The following is a 19,571-nucleotide window of genomic DNA, read 5'->3' as shown; positions in this document are numbered from 1 at the left end:
TACCAACTCCCGGAGATTGCTCAAACTCATGTCCATGGAGTCAGTGACGCCATCCAGCCATCTCATCCTCTGTCGTCCCCTTCTCCTCCTGCCCTCAATCTTTCCCAACATCAGGGTCTTTTCCAATGAGTCAGTTCTTCACATCAGGTGGCCAAAGTACTGGAGCTTCAGCTTCAGCATTGGTCCTTCCAATGAATATTCAGGATTTGTAAGTTAAACTAGGTCATTACAAAAACTTTCCTTCAACCAAACAAATGTAGACCAACCTTTTACAGGGACTTCCCTGGCTGTCCAGTGGTTAAGTCTCAACACTTTCACTGCAGCAGGCACAGATTTAAACCCTGGTTTGGCAACTAAGATCCTGCATGCCGTGCGGCATCACCCAAAAAACAAAGAAAAAAGAAAAAACTTTTTGCGAATTCTTGGTATCATCAGGTTCCTATGGATTTGAAATATAAAACTCAAGGATTTGAAATATAATACTCAAGTATATAATATCCTTAAGAATTATACACTGTGATAATAAGCAAGTTGCAGAAGTAAAAACAAAATACCTATCTATAAGCATGCTTCCAAAGTAATATAAAAAATGTTTACTTCAGGATCTTGAAACCAACATTAATTCATAATTAATTCAGAATCAAACTTAATGACAAAGCAAGATTAACTAGCCAACAACATAGTAACAATAGCTGATAAGTATATAAAACACTACAATGTGCCAGGTAAGTACTTTTACCTCGTTTAATTCTCTTAACAACCTTTAAATTACATATTATTAATATATCCATTTTACAGGTGAATGGACAAAGGCTACAACTTGCCCAAGGTTTTTTAGCTGGTAGGTATTACAGTGAGCCTTTGAACTCAGGTCTGTAATGGCTTTGAAATCTGTGCTCCTAACCTGTGTTACAATGCCTCTCAATACCAGCTCCTAAATAAAAAATCAGAAATGCTCTTTCCCAGTCTTAATCATGAGACAAGGAATATCCTTTGGCCACTATACATCTAAAGTTTCAACATATTTTGTCCCTTCCAACCTAAAACTACCTTCAATTTTGAATCACTTGATTTTATTACTATCCTCCTACCCCAGACTACCCCTGCACTGTGCCCCATCAAGTGGCTCATTTGTATTAAGCTCTGCTTAGAATACTAACCAAAAAAATGTATGAACTACTTAATTAAATCTTGTTTGTTCAAAACAAAATAATTAAACACTTTCTCACTCTTCAATTACTCTCTTATCAAGGCTTCAAAGATTTGCTCAATAAAGCACTGCTGATGCTGATAACCAGAGTAGTTTACCAGGAAATATGCTGAGCTTCAATATTATCAAAATAGTATCTTCAATACCTCTGTGTGTTTAATGTGTAACAGGATGAGGGTAAGGAGGGGCTTGCATAATTCAATGAAGCTATGAGCCATGCTGTACAGCTACCCAAGATGGACAGGTCATACTGAAAAGTTCTGACAAAATATGGTCCACTGGAGGAGGAAATGGCAGTATTCTTGCCACAAGAACCTCATGGACAGTATGAAAAGGCAAAAAGATGAGACACCAGCAGATAAGCTCCCCAGGTCAGAAGGTGTCCAAAGAAGCTGAAGTTGACCAGTTGTATGAAAACCTACAAGACCTTCTAGAACTAACACCAAAAATATATGTCCTTTTCATCATAGGGGAGAGGAATGCAAAAGTAGGAAATCAAGAGATACCCGGAGTAACAGGCAAGTTTAGCCTTGGAGTACAAAACGAAGCACACAGCAAAGGCTAACAGAGTTTTGTCAAGAGAACACTCTGGTCATAGCAAACACTCTTTTCCAACAACCCAAGAGACGACTCTACCCAGATATCACCAGATGGTCAATACTGAAATTAGGTGGCTCAGATGGTAAAGAATCTGTCTGCAATGTGGGAGACCTGGGCTAGACTCCCTGGGTCAGCAAGATCCCCAGGAGAAGGAAATGGCAACCCACTCTGGCCTGGAGAATTCCATGGACAGAGAAGCTTGGTGGGCTATACAGTCCATGGGGTTGCAAAAAGTCAGACATGGCTGAGCGACTAACACTTTCACTTTCTTTCATATTCTGTGCAGCCAAAGATGGAGAAGCTCTACAGTCAGCAAAAACAAGACCTGGAGCTGACTATGGCTCAGATCGTGAGCGCCTCACTGCAAAATTCAGGCTCAAATTGAAGAAAGTAGAGAAAACCATTAGGCTATTCAGGTATGACCTAAATCAAATCCCTTATGATTTATACAGTGGAGGTGATGAACAGATTCAAGGGATTCGATTTGGTAAACAGAGTGCCTGAAGTACTATGGATGGAGGTTTGTAACACTGTTACAAATGAGCTTCCCTGGTGGCTCAGACAGTAAAGCGTCTGCCTACAATGTGGGAGACTGGGTTTCAATCCCTGGGTCAGGAAGATCTCCTGGAGAAGGAAATGGCAACCCACTCCAGTATTCTTGTCTGGAAAATCCCATGGATGGAGGAACCTGGTAGGCTACAGTTCATGGGGTCGCAGAGTCAGATGTGACTTAGCGACTGAACAACAACAAAAACAAGATGGGGGTAGTGAAAATTATGGTAATAAACATAGAATATATTTTCTAGAAACACTTCCATTTCATGGAAATACAATGTGAAGACCATATTAAGCTAAATATGAAAATGTAAGTTTATTTTTAAAAAAGCAGGCAATACAAACAGACAAAAGTAATATATGAAGAAATTTCCAAAACAAAGGTCTCATCTACAAAATTATTTACATGTTTAGGGCCCATATGAAAAAAAATATGGTCCCCTGGGTCCAGTATAGACATAAGAGCAATCTATAGTAACACACTTTGGGAGAGGACTTTTGTAGTACTTGCCAATATGTGATATTTACCAAACAAGGAACACTCTAGAAGGTGCTTCAATGCTCAGAGGTTTTAAGACCTTGGCTTTGATGATTTTGAAGGTAAGAAACAAAACCAATCCAGCTTCCAATGGGACATGACAGTGGCCTCCAGTCAGTGGCCATGGTCGTGCTTCTGAATGGCCCTCCATTTGGGGGCAGAGCAATCTGCAGAGATGATAGTTCTTACAGATGCCCTGCTACCTACACCAACATAGTTACTGGATTATCTTATAAAGACAAACAGCAATCTTTAAACTCTTTCAAAAATACTTAAAGAGTTTCCTACAGATTTTTTTAAAGGTCTAGATTCACCAAAGATCCATTACTTTCCTAAGTTCTAAATTTACCTCCTTACTCTATTCCTGCTTAAAAGCAAAAGCTGACAGTTTCTGATTTGTAGAAAGATCTAAAGGTTTTTGCTTTTTAGGTAAATTCAAATTCTTCATTTTTTCTTCCTGGTTTTCAGTTTCCTGACTTTCATTGATCACACGTTTTCGCTTCTTTTCTTCAGCTCCATCACTTGCAGTTCCTCCTTTGGCCTTGGCAGCCCATGCCTTTGTAAAAATATTCAAAAAGATTTTTAGGAAATAACAAATAAATAGGAAGGAAATGATTTCTTTACTTTTACAGGAAACATTATGCCATAAAGCAGCATAATTAGCACTTGAATTGTGAAGCTAATCATTAAGGGTTCTCATTAAAAAAATAATAAATTGCTTATTATTTAATTGCAGGGTACATTAAAAAATTTACATTCTAACTATAATATTTCAATCTAAACTGTGCTAGTATTTAACCATATTAACAGCAAAACACTATAACTACAGGTACTGTTTAAAAAAAAAAACCTTTTATTTTGAGATTATTAGAGATTCAGTTGTATTAGAGATTCCATGCAGTTGAGGAAATAATACAGAAAGCCCCCATGTCCCCTTTACTCAGTTTCCCTCAATGGTTGCATCTTGCAAACTATACTGTACTATTACAGCTAGGATATTGACATCAATAAAACCTTCTTTTTATTTCAACTCATTTGTGTGTGTATGTGTGTAATTCTACTGTAGGCTGTGTATTTACCACCACATTCAGGATATAGAACAGTTCCACAAGCACGAGTATCCCTCATGCTGCCCTGCCCTATTCCTCTCCCAGGCCCCATCCCCTGGCAATCAGTACTCTGATCTTCACCCCCATCACTTTATCATATCACAAATATTACATACGGTGTATGTTCTTTTGGGATTGGTTTCTATTCAGTAAGCGAGAACCTAACAGGGTTCACTCATTTATTTCTTAAACCTCTTTTAATCTCTAACAGTTCCTCCTACTTTATTTTCCTTCCCAGTCATTATTGTTGAAAAGGGTACATGTGACCTGTAGAATTTTTCACATTAACAGACTGGATTTAAGAAATGTTAAAGGTTTACACTAAAAATACTGATTACATTTTAAGTATTCAAAAACACAAGTTTTGCCATGTCTCTTCCTCTTTTCCTGCATAAGCTGACAGTTTCAGCTTATGGTCTTATTCATTCAGATGCCATTTTGTTTAATACTTTAGAATTTTTATCCTTTTATAAATGCTCACAAAAAATGAGAAACACAAAGATGCTAATGAGATTCTAAAGAAGGTTAGAGGTGGTTAGACTAGTTTCTAGTTTCCTCATTTTGCAATACATTTATTTTGTAAAACCAGTTTATCAAGGTAAGTATCTATGTCACAAGGTACCCATTGCTGCACCCTTGTCATCCCTGGGGAAGGTAAGTCTGAGATTTGATACAACATACACATTCCTTCCCCTTGTAAAAGAAAGCCGCTCCTAGCCTTTTTCTACATGGCAGAGAATGACCTAAGAAGCGATAGGTACAAGTCACCTGTCCTAATTTCCACATGAAAGGCTAGAACAGAACACGGATTGTTTCCTCACAAAGCAGTATTCTCATTTAGTATTCAATGTGTAAGTAAATAGTATTTTAAGAAATTCTGCTTACAAGGACTCTAAAGCAGTTGTCCAAAAATGTGAATTAATTTCAGTTTTACTTACTAATTTTATTTGATTCTGACTTAAAAGCAATGTACTTTTTCTTGGGCTATTCCCCTAACTTACAATATGCAGAAACTTATACAAACGTAGGTAGTGTATCTGCCAAAAAATTAACTATCAACATTAAATAATTATTATATAGATCTAGATGTCAAAACTGACATTTCGTTTGTTGCATCTCCTCTCCACCAAGAGTTTGAGTGTATTCAATTTTAAAACACAGAAAAAAAGCATTTTCTATAAGAATTTTAAAAGCCAGGAATTCACCAAAGTCTCAATCTCAGTACAATTATTCTTACCTTCCTTTCTTCAGTTGACAGTACTTTAAATCGAACCATTCCTTCTTTTATTATGTCTGCTTCATCTGAAAAGTCAGGATTGTCAGACAAAATATTACTTCTGTTTTCTTCCAGCCACATCTGGAACCCGGTCTTAGGCCTAAAATAGCAATTATGCAAAAAAAAATTTTATACTTAAGACAGTTCTGGAGTGCTTTATGATTTTTCAGGTTAGTAATTAACCATTAGTCTCTGCATACCTATATATAATGTAACACAGACACAATTAATTACACTTGTTAATATTCATAATTACATATTACTTAAAACTGCCTAGAGACTGCAGGAATAATGAGTTGAAAGAAATCCTTTGTAAGATCAATTCAAAGGGATTATTCATATTTATATTTTCTAAGCACAGCACCTGTGAACTCTTTAATGAATATTGACATGCTCAAGGTCTCCAATCTTCCTTAGCCCCTCTAGTCCAATAAAACCCTTCCATGAATTCTTGGTAGCCTTTCTCCATTCCCTAAACCAGCTATTTGAAATCTTCATGATTTCTTTCAAGCTCCTTTCTCCTGCTAGCACAGCTGACCTGGGAGCCTAGGTCAGTTCTTCTACCATTATGTAAAGCATGGACACAGCATAAATGTCAATGTTACCAGATTTCAGTTCTGACACAAACTGTTTTTTAGGTCACACCTGAAGATTTAATGCAAATATTTAACATTTACTGATCACTGTTCTTCTGTATAGGCTGTTGAAAGTATAAAAAATTTAATCTTCTTAAATAAGAATTTCACTGTTTAATAGCTAAATTAAATTCAGGACAAAATAAAAAAAATAAAAACTATAGCTACCCCCTGAAATTAAATTGGTTAATACGAGATGTGAGAGTTGGACTATAAAGAAAGCTGAGCGCCAAAGAATTGATGCTTTTCAACTGTGGTGTTGGAGAAGACTCTTGAGAGTCCCTTGGACTGTAAGGAGATCCAACCAGTCAATCTTAAAGGAAATTAGCCCTGAATATTCATTGGAAGGACTGATGCTGAAGCTGAAGCTCCAATACTTTGGCCACCTGATGCAAAGAATTGACTCATTTGAAAAGACCCTGATGCTGAGAAAGACTGAAGGCAGGAGAAGGGGACGACAGAGGAGGAGATGGTTGATGGCATCACCGACTCAACGGACATGAGCCTGAGTAAACTCTGGGAGTTGGCGATGGAGAGGGAGGCCTGGAGTGCTGCAGTCCATGGGGTTGCAAAGAGTTGGACATGACTGAGCAACTGACATGAGATACCGGTTACATGAGATACATAAAGTTAAAAATGAAATAGTGAGACTTTTCTGGTGGTCCAGTGGTTAAGAATCCTCCTATCAGTATAGGGAATTCAGATTCAATCCCTGCTCAGGGAAGATTCCACATGCTGCCGGACAACTGCAACTACTGAGCCCACCCACGCACTGCAACTGCTACAGCCCACACACTCTAGAGCCCACTGCAACAAGAGAAGCCACTGCAACGAGAAGCCCGCGCACCACAACAAGGACCCAGCGCAGCCAAAAAGAAATAAATTTTAAAAAATGAAATGGTGACTTTATCAGTATAGTTGATGTATTTCAAATAAATCTAGCATACAAGAGATCAAGAAATTGATAACATAATGAGTTGGTGGACAAACAGGAACTCTTGTATTGCTGGGGGTGTACAAAATGATACAAACATCCATGCAGAGCAATTTTGCAGTATCTTTCAAAATTATAAGTGTACATTAGCTTGAACCATACAGGAATCCATCTTATAGCTATATGTATATAATATTCATATAAAATTATTAATTGTACTACTATTTGTACCAGCAAAAGACCAGCAATGACTTTTTGTCCACTTTCAGAGAACTAAGTAAATTATGGTACAGCCATTCAATGAATGTAAAAAGATTAAAGAAACTCTTCATGTAGTAAAAAGGAATGATCTGCAAAACCTGCTCTTAAGTGAAAAAAATAAGGCACAGAACAATGTGCATATTATCATTTCTGTAAACTAAAAAAAATGCATAGAATAATTCAAGAAGGCTATAGAAGAAATTGTGCAGTGAGTATTTGTGCACAGGGAACTGAGTGGATAGAAAAAAGACTTACTCTTCACCACACATCTTTTTGTATCTTTGACTGTGTTTCTCCCATGTAACTATATTATTTAAAATAAACAAATGAAAAAATGAACTAATTAAAAAATATAGTATCTCAGTAAAATGTGTCCACAATTTAAAACACAGATAGTTTATCAAAGCATACTTTAATAAGTAATGTAAATAGATACTAATCAATATTTGTGGCTTTCCTAAAATTACATGATTTCAGAATGCCCACTACCTGTGCCAATGTATTATTTATATTAATGAATAACAGGGTCACATAATTTTGTATTGCTACTTCTATGTGCCTTTTATTGGAATACTGCATCTTGAGAATACTAAATTTCTCTATGTACTGACCTTTGGTTTTCAGTGTTTTGAGGACACACAGCTGGGGTTTCAGATGATGAATTTTTAGGATTTTCTTCTTTTACTTCCTCAGTCCTGTCAGCTTGGGAAGTTCTTTTCTGGAAAAAGGATGCTGCAGATGCCTGTGAAAACAAACATGTGAATACTGCAACAAAATCTAGCATGATTCTATATGTTACGAGCAAATTTGGAAAAATGTGGAAAAATATCTATTATTATTTAGAATTCTTACACTAACATGTAAGTCCTAAGGTTTTCTGTTAAAAGTAAATATTTATACACATGCATACAAAACTTCCAAAAAACTATACCTCAAATTAGTTTACCTATTTTACTGATGACAAATCTGGGATAAAATTACCAAAATTAGGAAAAAATCTGGGAAGAAAACTCAGAATACAGAACAGGAAAGATTAGGGCCAGCTACTAAGCTAGCTGTCATTAAACAGGGACAGGCATCAGAACTGTCTGGGAAATGAAAAGAATATAGACGGATGCCTGAGTCCCTGTCCTGGGTCTATATATTAATAGTAATACAATTATGGAAGTGACATCTCATCACTGTCACAGTTACAGGATAATCCCATCACACTTGAGGGGAGGGGCTGCACAAGGCCACGAGGACCAGGAGGCAGGAATGAGTGGGGCTCTCTGAGTCTCTTCTAAATAAATGCTAATACACATCTCTTTCAAAAATCACTGGCTTGGTTTAATTGGGAGCATTTTTAATACCTTCTTAAATATCTGGCAGCTGTATAATATGATTTAAAGTATTAATATTTAAAAAAAGTGATTCCAAAGCAAAACTAGAATTGAGAACCACTGCTCTCACTACGCTATCAGTTATAAACAACCGGGGCCTCCTGTCTCATACCTGAAAGAGTGAACAAAACTAAAGTAAGACAAACAGACCACGAGCTGTTTACTGTAGATGGAGGCAGTTGAAATCATACCTGCTTAGACTTTGGCTTTGGAATCAAGGGCTTTATAACTGGAGACTTTTCATCATCTGTAGCTCGATTAAGTGCAGATTTCTTGGATGATTTGTTCATACTGTCTAAAATATTAGTTGAACGTCCTGAATTCACTGAAATGGCTGGCTCTTTGGAACTGCCTGATACCTAAAGAGCAAACTAGTATTAGCATTTCATAAAGCTTAAAGAAGGAAAAAACCCAAGAGATTTGTTTTTCCTTTAAATTTCTATTAAGTTTATATTGTAGTTTAACCTTTAGAACTGAATACATTTGGTATAATCCAAATTAAGACTGATGCACATATTCCCAAATACCACATCCCCAAGAAAAATAGGGAGTACCTTTCATAACTGTAGGTTCTTAGAAGATAAGTAGAAAATAAAATTCTCGGTCCAAGTGTGAACTAGTGCTGGTTTCATTTTTATTTTAAAATATTTACTTACTTAAATATTTTAAAATTTAATCTGCTGCAGTCTTTAATGCCTCTAAGTCTGGGGAGGGTCATCTGGTAGTTTGGAAATATCTCTCTGTATGGAAATGTATTTAAGTAATAGAAAACATCACTGGAAAGAGTTTACCTTGAAGGGGTTTATTCGTCCTTGGCTGCTAGAGATAACTGCACCTTTCATAAGAAAGAAACCCTCACTTAATAGACGTAAAACTGAGAAGACTTTTGACTTCTACAATAATAATGAATATTTTAATCTGTATTATATGAAAATACTGTACTTTGCAACTTTAAAACTACTAATAACTATATGCGACCTCCTTCCTACTGTTAAGACGAAATAAAAGCTATTAGATGATGAGAGCTATCCCAAGTTGCCACTATGCAATATATTAACACAAATACAGTATGTAGAGATCTACTCTTTTCTCACATTACCAAGGAAGAATAGTGCCTTATTTTAGCTAGTTAATAATTCCTTTACAAGTGCTCTAGACTCCACCCCTCCTGCTTTTCAAGAAACTGGATCAGTAGCTACATGCATCATCTTTGACTTTTCCTTCTTTATTGGCTTCTTAAGTTTCCTAACTTAAAGAAACAAACAGAAAACAAACACATTCTCTGCCACACACAACCCTCACCCCTCATATAATTTTCTCTCACATCCCCTAAGCAGCCTAATTTCTTAAGAGCTGTCTACACAGCTATTCCCATTCCCTCACTATTCATATGCTCCTCCAACCAAAACGCAGCTTCCAGCCCTACCACCCTGAAGGATCTATTCTTTCTAAGAACTCAGTAAACTCTATGTAGCCCAAACTGGTGGATCTTTCTCAGCCAACACCTTATTTGACCTCTCAACAACATTCCACACAGCTGAGGGTTCCTTTCTTTTCAAGAGTATCTCCCCATTGACTTCTGAGATAATGCATTCCCTGGCTTACCTCCTTCCTCTCTGTTCTCATTTTCTTTTGATGGTTCCTCCTCCTCTTCCTCTACCTGATGTTTAAATGCTGGGGATTCCCTAAGCCTAAGCTCATTTTTCTCCTCACTTTGATCCTCCCCAGTGCTCACTTACACATACCTGTGGTTTAAATTGTTATACTCATGTCAACAATCTTAACTTCTATATCTGCATCCCAGAGATACTACTTTCCCGAACTCTTGACCCAAACAGCCCACAGTAATTTCATCATCTTCTTATCTAAAGATACATTTCCCTATTCTTGACTCAGTAAATGGCACCATCACTCACTCAAGTACTCAAGCCAGAAACTGACAGCCATTCTCCACACCCTGAACTTCCATACCCTTTACATTATCTTCAGAAATGTCTCTTCAATTCCTCCCTTTCTTCAACAATCACCACCACCCCAGTCTAGGTCACTGTCAATCTCACTTGGGACTATATCAGTAGCCTCCTTATACACAACCCTCCTCTGCAGAGTATGCCATATATGCTCCTGATTAAAACCTGCAACAGCCTCCCAGCAACCCCAAAATAAAGATCAAAATCCTTACCATGGCCTACATGGATCTGCATGGTTTGGTTCCTGTTCACTGCTCCAAAACCATCCAGCACCAATTTCTCATTGCTCTCTGCCTTATATGAACCACTCTTAAAACTTCATACATGCTGTTCCTTAAGCCCACATGATTCTCTTCTGCCTGGCTGCCTCATTCCTCCTTGAGATCTCTGCTTTAAACATTCCATGAGGCCCTCCTTGGGGTCCCAACTATCCCCTGCCACTGACTACAGTCATCTGTTATATGCTCTTTTAATAATCTGTACACATGTAAAAGTATATTTTCAAAATCAGAATAATGTATGTATATACTTTTAAAAGCCAACTGGTATAAAGTTTATGCAGGGATCAAATATGCATATCCACTTCACTTCTGTATCTTCCCTCTAGTCAAATACCTGACATACAATAGGCATTTAGTAAGTATCTATTAAATGAACACAGTTTCACAAACATTTCTGACTGAAAATAACAATTACAACAAAATAGGCCCTGAAGAGTAAGGGGTATTTGAGTAGATGTAGCAGTTTAAGGACTACTTCAAAATTTCCTTGATATTTACAAAATCAAAAACGTCTTACCTGACTTAAGAGCTAGCATATCAGAGGAATCTCCACTTTTGAAAAATGGGCTCTCTCCTATAAAATAATTAAAACAATACAGTGTAAATGGGAATATAAAGGAATCTTCTGTAATCAACAATAGGACAAAAAGACACCTTGAAAACATATGGGTATTCAATTTCCCTCAGCCAAGTAAAATGAGGGCAGTCACACACGACACTTCGCATCTTTAAACTGCCTTAAAAATGTGTTTTACCATGTTTGTGTATTTCTGGTCTTTCTTCTGTATTATCAACTTCTCCATTATCCTCCGCATCTTCTTCAACTTGATTTCTGAGCCTTGGCTGACTCCACTCTGTAGAAGTATTACTATAACTAAAAAAGAGTCATATTATTCAATAAAGAGCAACGAAAAGACCAAGTCAATATTGCAAGATGGTAAAACTCAAACAACTGAGTATTTCTTACCCAGCATTCAACTTTTTCCTGAAATCTTCTTCTTCCTCTTCCTCAGCCTGGGTGGCTGCCAACTCTGCTGCCTTCTCTACAGCCAGTTCACTAAGTCTTTGGGCCAATATTAATCTCCGAGAACGAGAAGCATACTTAATGGCTAAATTCACAGCATTCTGAGTCATTAGACCAGCAAGTTCCACACAACGAAATTCCCGCTCCAGTTTACAGGAGAGCTAAAGGGAAAAAGGGCGGGTGGCGGGGGGCTCAAATTATGTTAAGTAAAACTTTTTGAAAAATAAAAGAAAGAAAGAAAAAAAAAGAAAAAAGAAAGATAATCCTGGTAGAACAAACAGTTTTCTTGAGACTGTATCTCTGATTTTAAGATGCACATTTTTACACATTTTAATATCTCTTGAAGTTGGAAGCATCTTACAATTGATGATAAGTCAGTTTAATTGGCAGCATTTTTTCCTAAGTCACTTTTACAATCAATAATGAAATATGACATAACATTTCAAGTTATAAATTGCAAGAAGAGTAAGGGATTTATTTAAAATTAAAAAATGGTTTCCCGCCCATTCCACCACCTGCAGTCACCAAACAGGGTAGCAAATTGAAAGAAAGAATAGATTGTAAATGATTTATTTGTTATTACTTTGTCCAGAAGAAGCACACAAAAGCTACTAAGTGAATTTGGGTGGGCAAGTAGATTTACCCATTAGCTTTCTAAATATGATTGTCTATGATCTCTAACTACTAGAAACAGTTATACTATTTCTAAATTAGCAAGCAACCTCCTTTTTCTTGCTATATTTTTTATACTTGCAATATAAAATGAAGAACACTCATTTATCATCTCTCACAGAACATGGACTTTCTTCTGGTATAAATTTTCACAACTCAAAGTGAGACAACTGACATATTTACAACATGAGGAAAATGAGTATTTTGAAGACAACTAAAAGTCTCACAACTCAAGGAAGTATTATTTTGTTACTTAGACATGTCAAATCTGATTCATCAGCACAGACACTTTAGGTATTTACTTGCACACCCTTCTCAAGTTTTCCAGAATCACTTATCTATAAATAGTACCTCTCAGTCTGGGTGGTACGCTGCCTCAGGAGGCATTTGGAAATGAAAGTAGTATAGTTTCCTAGTAACTATGTGGAACTATGGGCATGCCAGGGGACAGGAATACTAAAGAACTAACAGAGTGCTATGACCACCCTGCTGAGGAACACTGTACTCCAGGGTAAAAGCTCCTCTAGGACTAAAGCATGAGTAACTCAAACAGGTTTCCCTACCTGTGTAGTAGGAAATAAAAAGGTTACTAGTTCATGTTGGTATACAAATGGGACTTTGTAAATGGAACAAAACCTTCTCTACAGTAAACTAATTAAATTTCTTTAACTCTAAACTCAAGGCAGTGTTACATAGAGGTGACAGTGGTGAATACCACCTTTTGGAGACTGAAGTTACAGCCAGTTCCTTGGACTTAGATATCACTTTTCCCTCAGAACGCTTTCTTCCTCAACCTTAAAATGAAATGAAAAGTCTGGGCCACTTACTCTCTGAGGAAATACTGAGGTCTACTGTGTATTAGACACTGTCAGTGCCCAGTAAATGGCAGAGAACAAGACATGGTCATGGCCCCCAAGGTGCTTACAGTCTAGTACAAGAAGAACAGGGAAGAAATTACATTATATTCCTCCTCATAAACCAACCTAGAACGAGAACACAAGCTTAAGAAATCTTTCAAAAAGTTCTTTTATCTTTAAAGATAATGTACTTAAATATCCAGGGCACCAAACCTGGTCACTGGCTACAAACTTTTACCACACAGAGTTGCCTAAGAGGACAACAAAAGACAGGCATTCTAAAAGCCTGATCAAAGTTCTTAAGACTGCTCATTCAGCCTTGGAGATCTGAAAGTCTACACTCAAACTTTATCCGTTGCATATGGCAAGAGCAGGAGCTGGAGCCAGTTCTCAAATTTTATGAACAAGCATCCAAATTGCCTACAGCGCCTGTTACAGTACAGACCAGGGGGCAAAAATAAAAACGGAGTCAGCACCAAAACAGTTCATTTCTTCCTGTGTTCTGAGGTAGTATCTTAAATATTTAAATGCAACATCAACTGGGAAACTGGTATTTTTAAGGGAGAAAAATACCAATACCACCAGATACAGCTTAAGAATTCTAGGTTGTGAAAACTGCTAATTCACATACCATTAAGAAATTCAACCTAGATAAAAATTTTCCCTCACTTTATTTACTTTACTCACCGCAAGCATTTTCAGTAAAAGTTCCTGTTGTTCTTTTGTTGCTTGATTTTTAGTGCTCTCTTCATATTCATAACCATTTTTTGCTAAATAATCAAGATGGTTGTGAAATATAACTGAACGCCAATACTGTTCCTGCAGAAGTGGAACAACGGCTTAAGTCAACTATCAGCTGACTATCAGGCAAGAGTTAAACATTTATCATATGATAGCAATTTCTGAATAAGATTTTTTCTGAAACATTCCTTTCTATAGCTTACTTTGCAATTCAAATTGTATAATACTATGGTTTGACTTTATCTTCTATACAGTGACTCTTGAACAATGTAGCAGGCAAAAGCACCTACCCTCTGTATAGCTGAAAATCTGCACGTAATTTATAGTAAGCCCTCCTTATATGCTGTTGCTCCATAATCAGAGGTTCAGTATCCTCAGATTCAACCAACTTTGGATCATGTAGTACTGTAGTATTTACTACTGAAAAAACCCATGTATAAATGGACCCCCACAGTTCAAGCCCATGTTCTTCAAGGGTCAACTGCAGACCATTTTAATGATTCTTAGTTATCATGGTTAATGCTCAGAGAACCTGTTAAACTAGATTTGTATAAGCTGATTTGTTTCTTGTTTAGAATTACTAATTACAAGATATCAACTACACAGGGCTAGAACTAAACTTAGACAAGCCTGGTGCCTAGGGTACAAAATTCAAGGAGGCACATCCTCTCAACAACTTGTCCAAGCCTGACAGTGAGTGCCTTACCTAGTGAGGCCCTAATGGTCATATCCATTTACCTCTTAGACAAAGTCCCTGGAAGCAGAGATGGTAACCAGGTACCCTGCTGTTCACAAGACCTCCTCCCTCCCAGCTACTGCTATTATTTAATTCTAAAGTAAGGAATACAGAACAAAAGTCATCAGAATAATTTTAAATGCCTGTGTTATAGGCAGGTATCATCAAATTGAGTGGCAAGATAAGCTTTGTGCATACCTCCATCTGACCTTTCTCTGTGGCAGTCTGACAGTAAGGAAGCTTAAAGGACAAAACAGCTACAGCAGGGCGTGGAAGGGTGGGAGGGAATCGAGAGCCTTTGCAAGGAATACACCTGTCAGACAAGAAAGAGTCTCACCATAAAAACTTTTTAAAAATATCATAAAAACTGTTACATTATAAATTTTCCAAAAGTTCATAGCTTGGAAAAACATTATTCCAAATTTCTCTTTTAAAAAAGTACTTTAGGGGACTTCACTGGAAAAGACCCTGATGCTGGGAAAGACTGAAGGGAGGCGGAGAAGAGGACAACAGGATGAAATGGTTGGATGGCATCACCAACTCCAATGGACATGAGTCTGAGCAAGCTCCAAGCTTTAGGAGATGGTGAAGGACAGGAAAGGCTGACATGCTGCAGTCCATGGGGTTGCAGAGTTGGACACAACTGAGTGACTGAACAACTGGTGGTCCAGTGGCTAAGACTCTGTACTCCCAATGCATGGATTCAATCCCTGGTCAGGGAATTAGACCCCACATGCTGCCACTAATCCTGCATAATGCAAAGAAGTCTGAAGATCACAGGTGCCACAATTAACAGTTGACACCATGAAATAAATAAATAAATATTATCATAAACAAATGAAAAAATACTTCAGGCCTGATTAACTATAAAAACTATCCCTCTACATATTTCAATTACTGCAAAAATCCCTCCCCACATCAGCTTTACTAAGTGAACAATCACTAAGTGAAATCAGCTCCTTTCAGATTTTCCTTAGCAAAATGCCCACTTTCAAAATATAGAAACTGTGGCATAAATACAGGATCCATATGATAAAACAGATTACCCTTAAGATAAAAAGGTGATAAAGCATATTCACTTTCATTCTTCAGTTTGGAAATACTTGGTAACTATTGGTAGGAAGTGGCATATAAGAGAAAAAGATGATGAAATGTCCAATACAGGTTAAGTGTTTATTATTAGATATTAGTGACAGTGAAGCAGAAGATGCACTATCATTGTAAAAAGGTTATAATGTATATCTATCTGCTCTGCTATGCCTTATGTGTAAATAGTTCAGTTAGTAAGGACGTTTCTGACTAGACATGTAAGGCACTTATACATGCCCATCAGGATGAGTACTTATGTAATTTATGAATTAAAAAATATTCATTCATCATAGTGATTTATATATGTAGAATACTTTTAATATACATACTCCAAATTATAAGAAAAACATAATTGCACACTCTAAGTACCACACACAAATTTTCTAATGCTCATGAAGGTATTTAAAAAACTAGTACCTTGTTCCATTCTTAGCAAAAGGCATCCATTTATAATACAGCCTTTTAATCAGGACTTTGAGTGATGACTTTCTAAAGGAAAATGCTAAGTAAAAATTAGGGCTTTGGTTTTAAATTCTTTTCATAAATATCTTCTAATATTATCAAATATCCATTAGAGTAGTTAAAAAATCAGTAAGTAGCAATACCCAGGAATATTTTTCAAATTACATAGTTTCCCCCTTCCCTGTAAGATTTAAATACTCCTTTTTCTTCTTTTTGTGACTATACAATAAAAACAAACATGTTTTTAGAGTTCCAATTTTTTTTAACATAAATCTCATTTTCTTTATTCTTCCTCCTCTTTCATAATTTCATATAAATCAGTGGTTTTCACCACACAGTATCAGCTGGCAATCTGAATACTTAGTGTCTGAAAATCTCTTGTAGCAATTCTATTATGCATCCATACACAAAACCATTTTAGTTGTGCAAAATTGAAGACAGAATATTTGCATTCAGAAAGAAAAAGTCCAACTACATAAATATATAATGTACATTAACAAAATTAGGAGGAACATTGGGAATAATCTTAATTGCCTTAACACTCTTTTCTCTACAAAGTGACAGACTCTTGTTTAAAAACATTTTACAACTTTAATACTTCATTGATTTAGTCATAGTAAGTGATTATCATAAAGAAAAACTGATTAGGATTTTACTAACAGTTTCTTTAAAACCACATCTACATTAAAGTAGAGCACCAAATCACATTTCTTATCCTTTTCTTAACTTTAAAGACTTGAAGTAAAATGATCTTTTCTCTGTTAGATATCTCCTTCATGGAAGAAGAGGAAAAAACAAACTCAACTAACTGCTGCCTTGATGGGTTCTGCCTACAAGAATGTGTTTCCCTAGAAACTGTGGCTAACTCAAGTAAAGAATAAAATATGACAAAATAAACCACAGTTTACCAAGGAACAAAATTATTTCAATTCCTTTTCAAATAAGTCAAAAATTTGTTCTCTTATATTAAACAGTTGAAAAATATCAACCTGGAGAAAACTGGGGCCAATGTCCAGACTAAGTTTCCAAAAGTCAGTGAGTTCACTTGTCTTCTATGTTGTAAGGGACTCTTTTCCACACTGGAGGCAATTTAACTCTTCTGGAACATAGACTCAGGAGAAGATAATGATTTTACCAGCCAACCCTTCCAGGGAGTTGGCCTATTTATCTTCATGGGGCACAGAACATACAGTCAGTACTTTTAACATATGTTTGTTAAATGAACACAACTTGCAGAAAAAAGTTTTATGTCCAAATGCATTAAAAAGAGGTAAATACTTAACACAATACTGAATATAGAGACAATATGTACTGAGAATTCTACACTTGCAGTCAAGGACTAAATTTCTGCTAGCCCACTCCCTATAACAATGTTGTTTAGTTACTATCTACTTCAGTTACTATCTGACTCTTTTTCAATCCCATGGACTGTAGTCCGCCAGGCTCCTCTGTCTATGGGATTTCCCAGGCAAGAATACTGGAACAGGTTGCCATTTCCTTCTCTAGCGGATTTTCCCATCCCAGGGATCAAAGCCAAGTCTCCTGTTTTACACGCAGATTCTTTACCACTGAGCCACCTGGGAATCCCTTATAACAATAATTAAGTGAAAAACCTCAAGACTCTTTGCGACCCCATGGACTGTAGCCCTCCAGGCTCCTCCATCCATGAGATTCTCCAGGCAAGAATACTGGAGTGGGTTGCCATTTCCTTCTCCAGGGAATTAAATTACATACTCAATTCTAAATCAAAGTTTAAAATAAAAGGCTGTAAGAAAATACGAAATGCCATAGTTACCCAGAAATCCCCTCTCTGGGGGAAATGATGCTAGTCACGCTAATAAACTTAGTTTCTCTCTCTTTTTTATTTTTGGCTGAGTGGTACGGCTTGGCTTGCAGGATCTTAGCTCCCTGACCTAAGGTTGAACCTGTGTTCCCTGCACTGTGAGCTCCGAGTCTTAACCACTGACCCACCAGGGAAGTCCTTTAGTTTCTATTTTGTTCAATAAGCTCTAAGTCAAGCAATTGGTTGAAAACTTCATAGTGAATACAAAGAAATTCTTAATTTAGTGACTAGGGAAAACAGTAAATTAACTAAGTTGACAGGATAGGCACAATATAAAGAATTTCCAAGTACTTTTAAAAAGAGTCAACTAAGCATTTTCTAATAGCCCACCTCAGCTGCTGGGGATTTTCATGGATACCAACCACCCAGTAGTGGTCAGATTTTCCTTTACAGTGTTCTCTTGTGTTACATACAGGAGTCCATGTATGACCAAGTCCTCTGTTAAGCATTCGAACAATGCCTTCTGAATCCACATAACATGGGGTACCTATATACCGAAAGAAAAACAAATCACCTGGAATCATAGCTATGTATTTGTTAAATAAATATTTTTTTCAAAAACACACACTGATCATTTAATCTTCAATTCAAAACAAAAACAAACACCCCCCCCAAAAAAACCAAAAGGGCAAATAATCCAAGATTATTTCCCATAACATTTCATTAACCACAGAGTAAGACTTAACTGAACAAAAAGGAAAAAAAATCTGCAAGTGATATGACTTAAAGAGAGGGAAAAAAAAAACCCCTGATGAATTCAGTGAAAACTCTGCCACCTGCTGGAATACAGCAGTTTTTTAAAAAGCCGATTTCAGCAAAGAAGTTAAAACTTGAATCTGATGATTCCTTAGTCAAGAGAGACCTGGAAAAATGCGCAGAACCTGATGCAAGGTGATGATATAGAGAAATGTGTCTTTAGTATTCTTCCTCCCCCTCTCTCCTGGTCTCGTCACTGTTCTGTTCCCAACAGTTCCCCACTGCTCTCTTCCTAAACTTACCTAGGGAGCAAGCAAGCATCCCTGTTTCCCCACCTACTCTGCCCCCATTTCAGGAAATGCACAGTACATTTCCCAATTATCCTTTTCTTTATCTGAGATTTCACATCCCTCTTACTAGCAGTTTCCTCAGGGTCTAGATCTGATAGGTAATTGGAAGAAAAAAACCAAGCCAATAAAAATGGAAGTTATTAATGATCACATTATTAAAGCATAAGTGACTAATATCTCAACAGAAAACACATTCAGAAATGGTTGGATTTTAAAAAACAAACTGGAGTTTCCAATAATGAATCACCAAGAATAGAAATATTTAAGCCAGAAGACAGGGTTGACAGGTGCCTTAAAATAAGGCACGCCTTAGTGTCCTTCAAACATCTGTCGTAACCCACTACTGAGTC

The 19,571-nt window shown here is 36.8% G+C and overlaps 1 protein-coding gene across 1 annotated transcript in view; it reads right to left on the bottom strand.

The window, feature by feature from the left end:
- Positions 1-2,656: 2,656 nt before the first annotated feature.
- Positions 2,657-19,571, bottom strand: part of WDHD1 (WD repeat and HMG-box DNA binding protein 1) — a 50,752-nt gene continuing 33,837 nt past the window's right edge. The window contains exons 16-26 of the mRNA XM_040226395.1: positions 18,506-18,662; positions 14,980-15,094; positions 13,992-14,123; positions 11,719-11,936; positions 11,507-11,625; positions 11,269-11,325; positions 9,292-9,335; positions 8,692-8,859; positions 7,730-7,860; positions 5,250-5,388; positions 2,657-3,459 (exon numbers count right to left, since the gene is read on the bottom strand). Coding sequence (XP_040082329.1) covers positions 3,262-3,459; positions 5,250-5,388; positions 7,730-7,860; positions 8,692-8,859; positions 9,292-9,335; positions 11,269-11,325; positions 11,507-11,625; positions 11,719-11,936; positions 13,992-14,123; positions 14,980-15,094; positions 18,506-18,662 — 1,478 coding nt within the window. The 3' untranslated portion in view covers positions 2,657-3,261. The remainder of the gene's footprint in view (positions 3,460-5,249; positions 5,389-7,729; positions 7,861-8,691; positions 8,860-9,291; positions 9,336-11,268; positions 11,326-11,506; positions 11,626-11,718; positions 11,937-13,991; positions 14,124-14,979; positions 15,095-18,505; positions 18,663-19,571) is intronic.

This window comes from Oryx dammah, unplaced genomic scaffold (genome assembly GCF_014754425.2).
Source record: "Oryx dammah isolate SB20612 unplaced genomic scaffold, SCBI_Odam_1.1 HiC_scaffold_26, whole genome shotgun sequence".
Lineage (NCBI taxonomy): Eukaryota > Metazoa > Chordata > Mammalia > Artiodactyla > Bovidae > Oryx > Oryx dammah.
The sequence above is the reverse complement of the archived record's forward strand: the minus strand, read 5'-3'. Positions and strand labels throughout refer to the sequence as shown.